At 34.0% G+C, this 12,893-nt stretch overlaps 1 protein-coding gene across 7 annotated transcripts in view; it reads right to left on the bottom strand.

Moving 5' to 3' along the window:
* Ccdc18 (coiled-coil domain containing 18) overlaps positions 1-12,893 on the bottom strand; it is a 139,858-nt gene that overhangs the window by 52,470 nt on the left and 74,495 nt on the right. For all 7 annotated transcript variants that reach the window (XM_063254290.1, XM_063254299.1, XM_063254302.1 and 4 more), the window contains 3 exons: positions 12,079-12,213; positions 11,841-11,918; positions 8,063-8,179 (listed from right to left, as the gene is read on the bottom strand). In XM_063254290.1, coding sequence (XP_063110360.1) covers positions 8,063-8,179; positions 11,841-11,918; positions 12,079-12,213 — 330 coding nt within the window. The remainder of the gene's footprint in view (positions 1-8,062; positions 8,180-11,840; positions 11,919-12,078; positions 12,214-12,893) is intronic.

The following is a 12,893-nucleotide window of genomic DNA, read 5'->3' as shown; positions in this document are numbered from 1 at the left end:
CTAAAAGTTGGCCATCATTCCTATGTGACCAGCTCCTAGTAAAATCCTAAACTGCTGGGCATGGTGGCTCACACCTGTAATCCCAGCACTCGGGAGGCTGAGGTGAGAGGATCATTTCAAGTTCAAGACCAGCTTGCGCTACAAAGTGAGCTCAAGGCCAGCCTGAACTGCATAGCGAGACCCTGTCTCAAAAAAGACAAAAAAACAAAACAAAACAAAAAAAACCCAAAAAACAACCCTAAACTATGGAGTCATAAACAGGTTTTCAGCTGAGTACATTGGCACACACCTGTAATTCCAGTGCTTGTGGGCAAGCTGAGGCAAGAGGATTACTGTGAATTCAAGGTCAGCCCTGTTAAAGGGCAACATAGTAAGGCCCTGTCTCAAAACAGCAAAGCAAAGTCAAGGAAAACAAAAAAACAAAACATAACAACAATGATAACAACAACAAACAGGCTTCTCTAATGTGAAATACTGCATGTGTCTTCACATTCCATTTCTTTTTCTTTCTTTCTTTTTTGTTTGTTTGTTTGTTGTTGTTTTTTAGATCAGGTTGGCCTTGAACTCCTTATGTAGCCCAGGCTGGCCTTGAACTCATGGCAATGCTTCTGCCTCAGCCCCCTAGTGCTAGGATTACAGACATACACATGCAGCTCCATACCCAGTTTTTATCATGTTCCATTTCTATGCGAAGGAACATGTTCTATGTGACCCCTCTCAAAAATAGGGCAGACAAAGATAAACACAGATTTCTTTACATTTTTAGCTGTTGTATTTTTCCCCCAACTGATAATAAACTACCACCATGAAACTATTACTTAAATATTAATATATATTTGTTGTTGATATTATTGCTGTTTATAAAATAATGTCCTGGCAGAGCCATCCAGAATATTCATGCTCCAAAAATCACATAAAGGAATGACAATATCAACTAAGAAATTTCACTTATTCTTCAAATATTTTGGACTTCAATATGCTGGTCTCCAAAATTGCTTTAAAAGATATCTTTAAAATTATTTAGGAACAACAAAAAAAAAAATTATTTAGGAACACCTATTTAAGAGGGGGAAAATGTCTGTGACTATAAATCACTGTTGATCAACTTAACTGGACTAGGAAACAGCAGATTAGTAAAGCACACTTTTGGGTGTGCCTGAGAAGAACATTACCTTGAGATCTAAACCTGGTTCCTTGCCATTCCTTTTGGGCGCTATCCCCCTACCCTCCTTGCTCTCCTGGACTAAGCACCTTTGCTCTGCCACGCCCTTCTGCCAAGATGTTTCTGTTTCAGAGCCAGGCAACCACAGACTGAATGTCCTGGAACTGTGAGCCAAGTTAAACTTCTTTCCCTTTAAATTGTGGATGTCCAGTATTATGTCTCAGCAATGAGAAAGTTGACTAACATGTCTTTTAACCTACTAATCCAACAAATCACTTTTAAAGTAGAAAAAATAATCCAGAACAATTTAAAATACATTCTGTAATATTTTACCTCCTTCCAAAAATGAAGTTTTAATAAATGATATGTCCTTCTGGTTAACTATGATGCATTCAGCTGGGCATGGTGGTGCATGCCTATAATCCCAGCACTCAGGAGGCTGAGGCAGGAGAATCGTACCAGGTTTGAAACTAGCCTGGGCTACAAAGTGAGTTCAAGATCAGCCTGAACTGCATAATGAGATTCTGTCTCAAAAAGACTAAAAAAAAAAAAAAAAATTCACTTAAAATCATGCTTGAGAGCATTTGCCAGCATAAAAGTTTACAAACTAAAGCTTTAAAAAAAAGTCATTAATTTGGATTTCATGCAGCTCGGGGGAAAAAAAAGTCATTAATATAAAAAATACACATGAAAAAGAAAAAATAACTATAAAGTATTATAGACTAGGTTATAGATATGTCTTTTTTAATAAATGGAAACAAAGCCATTTCTTTATAGCAAATATTCTTTTTAATATATATTATTCCACAAGAAAGAAATTTTAAATTCCTTATACAAAACAAAGGAGACTCCTGTAATCCTAGCACTCAGGAGGTGAGGCAGGAGGATCACAGTGAGTTTGAGGCCAGCCTGGACTAGAGAGTTCAAGGAAGCATGAACTACAAAGTGATAATGTCTCAAAAACAAAACAAAACCCAGAAGAGAATCATACTAATTTATACCTTTAGTCTTTTTTATTTTTTATTTGGAGACAGAGTCTTATTAAGTAGCTAAATTTCCCAGGGTGGGCTTACACTTGCAATCTTTCTGCTTCAGCTTCCAAGAGTGCTGAGATTATAGGTACAAGCTATCTTGCCTGGTTTGGGGGCAAACAGTCTTTGCTCAGGATGACAGACTCTCACGATTTTAGATATCTAGCCGGGCATGGTAGTATACACCTATAAACTCAGCACTTGGGAGGCTGAGGCAGGAAGACTGCGTAAATTTGAGGCCAGCCTGGATTACATAATGAGTTCAAGGCCAGACTGTATTACAAAATGAGACCCTGTCTCAAAAAACAGAACAAAACATTTCAAACTTCATTATATGATGATGTTGTAAACCAGGGATAATCCAAATGTCACAGGCAACTAGCCAATTTCTAATTCTATTTCTTTTTATGCTAATTTGTTTTATGTTACAATGATTTAGTATAAAAATATATTAGTATAACTTATTTTGGTTCCTATGTTAGATCCTAACAAAATTATAGGCCATACTTCTGCAGTGCTTTATTTTATTTAGAACTGACTTTCCTGCAAGAAAGATCTAAGTATTAACTTTTCTTTACTGGAATATCTTCTACTTTCCTATTTAGAAAGAAAATGGACAAAATACTTAAAAATGACAAAACAAAAGAAAAAAAAACCTAGTAAGACCTAACCAAAACATCAAGAAAGTCATACTGCATAACAACAAAATTTTATTCAGTAACCTATGCATTAGAAAAATTTCAATTACATATATCAGAGCTTCTAATGTTAGTCATCTCATGAATATTAATTCCTCTTACATTGTGCTGTCTTTTCACTTGTACCTAGATTTACTTTAAAAGTAAGTATAAGGGATAGGGATATAGCTAAGTGATACAGCACTTGTCTAGCATGCACAAGGCCCTAGGTTCAATCACTAGCACTGAAAAAAGTATATATATGCAAAATAAAAATTTTAAAAAAGTATATGTATAGGGTGAACTGTTTTTATATTATATCCTCTAATAAAGTATTAAAATATTCAGACAATAAAATTTTTCCAGAGGATCATTTTATTAGTAAAGTCAGTAAGAAAGTACATTTAGATTATAAAATCTACTTTAAGTTAAACTTTATTTAGTATTAATGTATATCCAACCTATTCTTACCACTGCTGCTTAAAAATAAAATAGAAGCCAGGGTTAGTGCACTTACAAGATCTGATCTATGCTTTGCTCTAAACACAAGCCAAATATAAATCATAAATAGTACTTAGATTCTTCTCCGTGTTTTTTCTTTTCCTTTTCCTTTGATGTACTGTGAACTGAACCTAGGGTTTTGTGCTACCTTTTTTTTTGAGACTGGGTTTCTAAATTGCTCAGGCCTGGCCTCCAGTTTGTAATCCTCTTGTCTCAGTCTCCAAAGTAGCTGGGATTACTGATCTGGAGACTTGAGACAAGAGGATTACAAACTGGAGGCTAGGCCTGAGCAATTTAGAAAAGTGACAGATGACCTGTTAAGTACATGTGTGTTTGAACAAATAATTCAGCAACAAGAAATGAGTTCGTAATCTTTTTCATTTACCAATGACCAGGTCTAGTCATACGTACCTAACACTTCTGATTTCTAACCCAGGTTGAACTTTATTTTGGGAGTTTATTTGTATGTAAATATCTGTTATCTGTTCTAGTCTCTAATGTTATTTCTAAGGATGCAAACAAACTCTTAGCAAAAATGCTGCCTAACCTCCAGATTCCATCTCTGCCAAGTCTACGTATGCTGAATTTGGAGTGAAACCAGTAAAATAAATATAAAACAATGTGTTTTTGTATTACTTCAAAGATCACTGTGAAAATGATATTAGTATTTCAAAAAGTCAAAATATTCACAGTTTTGCAGATTTAATTTCAATATATTATTAGAGTAGAAATAGATGTTAATAAAAACCTTCCTGGGGCTATCATGTCTCTTCATAGTACTCCACCTTGTGCTGTAGGGTGTATTTTAAAAATTTTTTCCCTCCCTTTTTCCTACTTTTACTTTACCCAAACTACACAGCTTTCCCCCTCTCTTCCAACCTTTAAGAAATGTGAAGTTTTGCTTCACAAAACAAACCTTCATGGATGGAGCAGAGAGAAAAAATGACCATACAAATCTTAAGTTCTAAAACTTAGCTATAAATGATGAAAACCTCACAAATCCACTGTTACAAGATGTTAATTATATTAACCAGCATTAAAAAGTTTCTCTATGAAATCACTCCTAAGGTTCATCTGGAACCAGAAGAGACCTAGAATATCGAAGGCAATTTTAAGCAACAAAGGCAAGGCAGGAGGCATCACAATCCCTGACTTGAAGTTATATTACAAAGCAACAGTAGTAAAATCAACATGGTACTGGAATCAAAACAGAGCAGAGGATCAATGGAATGGATTAGAAGATACAACCACAACTACAAATACACTCAACCACCTTGTCTTCGATAAAGGAGCCAAGCAGGTTCACTGGAAGAACGACAGTCTTTTTAATAAATGGTGTTGGAAAAACTGGCTCTCCATTTGCCGAAAAGTAAAACTTGACCCAAGCCTACCACCATGTACTAAATTAAAATCTAAATGGATTAAAGATCTGAATATTAAAACAGAAACACTAAATCTATTGGAAGACAAATTAGGTAGAAACCTTGAAGACATAGGGGTAAGTAGAGAATTCACGAACAGGACTCAAACTGCACGGGAAATACTTCCCAGAATCAATAACTGGGACTACCTCTTATTAAAAAGTTTCTGTAAGTCAAAAAAAATCTCTAGCATAGTGAAAAGAAAACCCACAAATTGGGAAAAGATCTTAGTGAACTCCCCCTCAGACAAAGGACTTTTGTCTAAAATATATAAAGAATTAAAAAAAAATCAGATCCCCAAAATTCAAAGACCCAGTCCAAAAATGGGCATCTGAGATGAATACACACTTCTCAGAGAAAGAAATACAAACGGCAAATAAATACATGAAAAAATGTTCACCATCATTGGTTATTAGGGAAATGCAAATTAAAACCACACTGAGATTCCATCTCACTCCTGAAAGGATGGCCAGGATCAAGAAGACCAACAACAACAAGTGCTGGAGAGGCTGTGGGGAAAAAGGAACTCTCCTACACTGTTGGTGGCAGTGTAGACTGGTACAACCTTTGTGGAGGTCAGTCTGGAGATTTCTCAAAAAGCTGGGATTGGAAGTCCCATTTGTTCCAGCTATTCCACTACTAGGCATCTTCCCAGAAAAACTGAAAGCATCATACCAAAGTGATATATGCGCACCTATGTTTATAGCAGCACAATTTGTAATTGCCAGATCATGGAAACAACCCAAATGTCCATCAACTGAGGAATGGATAAAAAAGCTGTGGTACTTCTATACAATGGAATACTACTCAGCTATAAAGAAGGATCACACTGAGGTATTTATCAATAAATGGGCGCAGCTTGAAACCATACTCATAAGTGAACTAAATCAAACTCGCATCTGTGAACTCCGAATAGTTTCCCTAGTGTAGGAAATAAATCAAATATATAAAAGTACGTGATAACCATGATTCCCCATTATATGGCCTTGAAGCCTTATAAAATTTTCACTCATTAATTGGAATGGCTTTATTCTGGGCTGTTTGATATTATGGCCGGTGATGCAATGAAGAGCTACTTTGAAGAAAATAAGACATAATAACAGCTAGTGCCGATTTAATAATATCTTGTCTTAAAGCCGCACCAAACTATGCTTCTTCTGTCTCCATTGATTTTATCATGTTGTAACTTGCTGGATTTTATCATATGTGGTAGTATAAACAAAAATTGTTATAGGCAAAGAGATAATATTGAAACCATTGATCATTTTTTCTGTTAGCTGGTTCTAAATACTCTACAATGCTTTCATCCACTTGAATGGTGTTACACAGTCTTGATATGTTTGATGCTATAGCATATGAAGTTATATTCAAATATTTCAAAGAAAAAGACACTATGGTAACTACTATTAAGTCGGGTTATTTGATGGTGAAGCACTAGGTTGCTGAAAGTGTTAAGCTTTAACCTGTATTGTTATGTTGTTATGCCCCCTTTTATCTCATCCTCTCCCTTATTCATTAAAAAATTATTTAATTTTTTAAAAAAATATCAACCAATAAAAAATGTTCCTGGATCTGTAGGGAAAAGGAAACCCTTTACAACTGTTGGTTAGAGAGTAGACTAGTACAAACACTGTGGAAATCAGTGTGGAGATTCCTCAAAAAATTAGGATTAGAGGTCCCATTCAACCGAGGTATTCCCCTTCTGTGTATCTTCCCAGAAGGATTGAAAAACATCACACCACAGTGACATATGTGCAACCATAAGGTTCAAAATATACAATAGTCACTGTGAAATGGAAGGAAACTGTTCAATAAAAAGAAGAAACTAAGATAGGGGAAAAGAGAAAGGATAGAAGGGAAAAGAAAAAAAATGCAAGTTAGTTATACCATTAGTGTCACTTAGTTCACTGAACAGGAAAGGTTGTGCTAACATTGATTGTAGAGATTTTTATGCCCATATTTTGTACTTGAGTGACTAAAGATAATGTTGTGTAATTTACCAACAATTGTTACTTTTTCATTAGTTTGTTGTGAAAATTTGTTTTACCTTTTCTTAATATTAACAAATAAAGTAATTTATAAAAAAAATAAAAATAAAAAGTTTCTCTATAAGAAATTACAATATTCTTAACCTTTAAGGTTATATTATTACATGATGTCTTTATTAACTCTGTAGTGCTGATCAGCTAGTATTTGCTTTTCGATATATTCTTGCCTTTTCCCTGCTCTGCCTTATATATTGTGGGAAATAGTATTCCTTAGTAGCCCCTACCCTCTAGATTATTTCTAGGTTTGGCTGATGTGACTGGCCAGTGCCTTCAGTTCTCTTCCTCCATGGCTCCAGTTCTTGCTATCCAGATCTTTTTTCTTTGGCTCTAGCTCCAGCGAAGCAGCTTACTTCTAGATGCAGTCATATCATCTCTCCCTCATATTCCTCCAACTCTAAAGATGATAGCAGTCTCCTGCTTATGCCAGTCTCTGAATTGCCTTAGTGTACTATTTGGCTTCTCCATTCATCTATTATTTATGTATCTAATCTTCTATATGCAATTCTTTCCATGGAAAATATTTATATAAGAATTTCTGTTTATCTGCCTGGATTTTTCTGATAAATTGAAGTTAATCTTTATTAATCTTCATTGAGGACCATTTCTAAAAATAAATGTAGCTAGGGTTAACATATCTACATTATAAATCTAACAAAAAATAAAATAATTTTTCACTAAAATAATTTCTTTCACTAGAACAATCTGTTTTATAAAACAGTGTCTGTTATGTTGAAAGTAAAGCGCTACATATTGGGGACACAGAGATAATAACATGATTCAAGAATGGCCTTTACCTGGGAATGGTGATACAAATCTATAATCTTAGTACTCAGGAGGCTGAGTCAAGAGGATCACAAGGTTCAAGGCCAGCCTGGATTACATAGTGAGTTCAAGGCCAGCCTGAAATACACAGTGAGATTCTGTTACAAAAAAATAAAATGGAAGACCTTTAATCTAGTATCTGGAATCTCACCCCAAAAAGAATGGTCATTTTTAATTTGTATTCTTTTGGTTTTTTTGAGACAGAGGTTTGCCCTGTAGTTCACGTTGGCCTTCAAATTATGACACTTGTCCTGCCTAGCTTTCTGAGTGCTGAGATTACAGGCATGTATCATAACACCTAGTTTTACAAAAAGATACATTTTTAAAGTAACTGGAAAATAATAGCTCAAAAAGAAATCACTTGGAAAATTTGCAACATATAAAGGAAATACTAATTTACCTCTTCAGATTTCTTCTTGAGTTGTTTTTCAAACTTTTCCTTATTACCTTCCAACTGGTTCAAATGCAAGGCAAGTTCTTCCTTACAAATTTCTAATGCTGAATCTAGTTGTCTAACCTAAGCAAGACAACAAAGGGAAAAACTCAGTTTCTTATTGTATGCTTGACACATCTTGCACTGTTAGATCATTGCTTCAAAGATAAAATATGCAGTCCTACTTAAGATATAAAATGCTATTACAGAAAATATTCTTTTGAGAAAATAGTTTCTTCATTGAGAATGAGGGAGCCAAAAACAAAAACAGAGAATAGAATTCTAGAGCTATTTCATGCCTAGAACCTTTGTATACTAATAATTTTTTTAGTACTAGTGAATTTTGAGCTTATTCCTACATGAGGAAATAAACTGATGTAGGTAAATACTATAGTAACAGTTACAATAAACCTACCATTATATTTACATGGGCATATACAGTCACAAATGGATTAAATCCAATACTAGTGTTTCTGTTTTAATATTTAGATCTCTGATCCATTTTGATTCCAGTTCAGTGCATGGTGATGCACATGAATCTATCTTTAGTTTGCAGCATGTGGAAAGCCAGTTTTTCCAGCACCATTCATTAAAGAGGCTTTCTTTTCTTCCAGTAAACATGTTTGAACCTTTGTCAAAGATAACATGGTTGAGTGTTTTGAACTTGTTTTTGCCTCTTTCTAACTTGTTCCACTGATCCTCAGGTCTTTTTTTCACCAGTACCATATTGTTTTTATCACAGTAGCTCTGTAGTATAATTTCATGTCAGAGGTTTTGATGCCCCTTACACTGCCTTTGTTGCCTTGAATTGTTTTTTGTTATTCTAGGTCTCTTTTGGTTCCAAATAAATTTTAGGATTTTATTTACTAATTTCTCTAGTTCTGTGAGGTACGCTAATGGTATTTTTTTTTGTCTTTTTCTTTTTTTTTTTATCGGTACCAGGGATCGAACTCACGACTGCCTGCTTGCAAGGCAGGTGCTTATGCCACTGAGCTAAATCCCCAGCCCACTAATGGTATTTTGATTAGGATTGCATTACATCTGCATAACAATTCTGGAAGTATGACCTTTTTATATGATGTTGGTTCTTCCTATCCATGAGCAAGGGATATCTTTCCATTTCCTGATAACCTCTTCAATTTCCTTTTTTCAGAGTACTGCCATTTTCAATGTAGATACGTTTCGCTTTCATTATTCCAAAAGAATTAAAAGCATCATACCACAGTGATATATGCATACTCATGTTTATAGCAGCACAGTTTGTAATAACCAAAGTCTGGAAACAACAAATGTCAATCAACCAGCCAGGCATATGGCACACGCCTGTAATCTCAGCACTCAGGAGGATGAGGCAGGAGGATATTTGCGAGTCTGAGACCAGCCTGGGCTACAAAGTGAACTCAAGGCCAGCCTGAACTGCATAGCAAGACCCTGTTTCAAAAAGACAAATGCCCATCAATCAATGAATGAATAAGAGATGTGGTTTTTTTTTATACAATGGAGACTTTCAGCTATAAGGAAGGATAAATTTGAAACATTTATAGCTAAATGGAAGGACCTTGAGACCATACTTTTAAGTGAAATTCATCATATATGTTTAAATACTACATAAACTCTCTGGTGTAAGAAACTGGAAATGTAAATAAGAACCAAAATGTATAACTGATATTGTGAAATAGGAAGTAATTGTTCAGAGGGAAAGGGTAATTGTGAGGGGGAATGGAAAAGAAAAAAATGAGAAAAAAAGGATAAAATGGAAACAAAGTTTTGTAAATAAGGAGGGAAGAAGGGTTGAAAAGGGGAGGAGAACAGAGAAAAAAAGAGGAACTAAAATATATTATGTACAGTTACAAATTCCTTATGATGAATGTGATCATTATAAATATCAAACTGTACCAATAAGCTTAATAAAAATCTGTTAGTACGGACAAAACAATTCAATAAATGTGCAAGATACAAAGTAAAAAAAATTCAATACTAGGCAAAAAATAAACAACTTTTTTTAAAAAAAAGGTCTTTTATATTCAAGCCGTGTATGATAGCATTAGGTGGCAGCATATTTGGATCTATTAACTCCACAAATGACAAATACCAAATACCAAATATGTAACAGTTTCTTCTTATCCACAACAGGTGTTCAAGAACCACAGATAATATTGAACCACATACGAAATGATTAATACATACATGTAACAAGTTTAATTCCCATTCTGTCTTAACTATGCACTTGCCACATAATGTGTAACTTTTGCAGTTTGAGTTGCAACAGTAAAATTCAACACACATTGATATTTTATCATTGATATTAGCAACCTTAGCATACAAATTGTTCCTTCCACCATCACTAATTCCTTAGTAAATCAAGGAACTTTTTACCTTTTCCTTGAAAGAAAATGCTTTACACTTCTATCGATTAATCTTTGAGCCATTAAGTAAAATAAGGGTAATGTGAACATAAGCACTGAGATATTATTTAAATAAATGTGATAGCCTAGATAGCTACTAAATGACTTATGGGCAGACAGTATATACTCAGTGTACACTCTGATACAAAAATAGTTCATATCCTGGCTGGGAACATAAGGGGACAAATGCAAGATTTCTTCACACCACTCAAAATGACACACAATTTAAAAATCAAGAATTGTCTGTTTCTTAGATTTTTCTATTTCTATTTAATTTTTTTGGACCACAGTTGACTACATATAACTGACCATAGAAAGTGAAACCATGAATAATGTGTTGGGGGATTACTATATAATAATTAGTTATTACACTGAGTTGAATAACTTACTATGTGCCAAACACTTACCTTGTTTCACTTAACAGTTAAGATAATGTTATCCCTGCTATACAAAGGAATAAAATTAAAGTTTAGACAGGTTAAATAATTTTAGCCAGGTAATAAGCACTATGAAGCCAGAAATGAATTTACTAACAAAGTAATTTACAAACTAATTTACTAACAAAGTCCATGGTATTATTTGTTATTTTCTGTGGGGAACAGGGTCTCATTATATAGCTCAGACTGGCTTTGAACTCACCATGTAGCCCTTGCTGGCCTCAAACTCACAGCAACCCTTCTGCCTCAGTCTCCTAACTACTAGGATTGTAGGTATGCATCACCATGCCCAGCAAACTCCATGTTTTATTTTATCATTCTTTTTTATTTCATTTTATTTTATTAGTACATGTTTGTAATTCACACAATTTATAATCACCTTGGGGAGTGATTACATGCACAGATTACTGCTTGTTTTTATTTTTAGGCATAAAACCATATCCTAGCTGCTAGTTAAGGGTTTAACCCTATAGAAGAACTGGCAAAAAAGGGCAAAATTGGATGACTTTCACTTTCATCTTCCTGCACCTCTTAATTCTTTGGCAATGCTAATAAGTTTCACTAACAGCTAAAGTTTAAAAACCATTTTTTGAGCGTAAAAAATCTTTTTAAAAAAATTTTTATTTTTTAATTTTTTTTTGGTATTGGGGATCAAACTCATGACTGCGTAATTGCAAGGCAGGTGCTTATGCCACTGAGCTAAAGCCCGGCTAAAAAACCTTTTTAATACATCAAATGAATAACTTACAAATGACATTTTTATCAAATAACTAAACAGAAATAAAGTTCACTTGATCAAGTGAAGCTGTAAACTCTCAATTGACTTTTATGCATACAATATATGGAAAAAGCTACAGCTATAAAATCTCCACTGAGAAAGACAAAAAGCATTAGCACACTAGCCTTGATTGTTTCTTCAGATACTTGATTCTGTAATGCTTTCAAAGCTTCATCTTTCTTCATATTTTCCTTTTCCATTTCCTGAAAGAACAGGCATTGGCAGAAAAAAGATATATATGGGTGTAAAGAAACATTTTTGCATTAAAATACACTAATAACTGATTTAAGTAGATTTTAAGGTGTTTTATTAAAAACTTAAAACATTAGCTTTTAGATAGCAGTTTTATAAAGATGAATTTACCGTTTTGCTTTCTGTCAAAAGTCTATCAAGTGACTCAAGATGATGCTGTTTACACATTATATCTTGTTGTAACATGGACATAGTCTTTTCTTGCTCTTTAAATTGTTGGTCCTTTTTCTCCAGTTGAGACTCAAGCTAAATGACAATAACAAAAGGAATTAATTTTCATGTTAAATTTTTAAAAAAATTTATTTTAAAGAGAATAAAATCAAATAAAACAAAACAGAATAAAGCCAACCAGAATACAACAATGAAAGCAATATAGGACTTCAAACAAAATAATAGGGTATCAATGATGGTCACCATGTCTCTTGTTTTCTTCAAAATATCAGACATAATAAAATCAAGCAAAACTAAACCAAGTAAAACCAATCAAAAGAATGAAAGTGTATTTTAAAGGAATATAACCAAAAAAAAAAACAGAATAAAACTAATTTGTTATCTTCAAAAGTGTCACCTAAACCATCAGACATAACAAAGTCAAACAAAACAAAACATAATGAAATCAATCAAAACAGAACATTGAATACAACAAAACAATAAAACAGAACAAAATAGTGAGAACAATACTAGACCTCAAAATCTAAACAGAAGAAAATCCCCCTTATTTGTTACACTGCACACTGTTATCCTCTCTATAGATACCCAGATCACTGGCCTTTAGGCCTGAAAAGTCAACCAAACAACAGAAGCATTAAGTCGTTTTGGTACCTCAGATGCTATCAACTCAGCCTGTCCTCTGAATCAGCTTGCTTATGGGAGTTTGGGGGTAGGTTCTTGTCTCCCAGCCTGCATGATGATAGGCTCAAAAGAAG

The sequence above is a fragment of the Cavia porcellus genome, unplaced genomic scaffold, assembly GCF_034190915.1.
Source record: "Cavia porcellus strain 051 isolate PalLab524CR breed Dunkin Hartley unplaced genomic scaffold, mCavPor4.1 scaffold_1, whole genome shotgun sequence".
NCBI lineage: Eukaryota > Metazoa > Chordata > Mammalia > Rodentia > Caviidae > Cavia > Cavia porcellus.
This window is presented reverse-complemented; position numbering and strand designations above follow the sequence as displayed.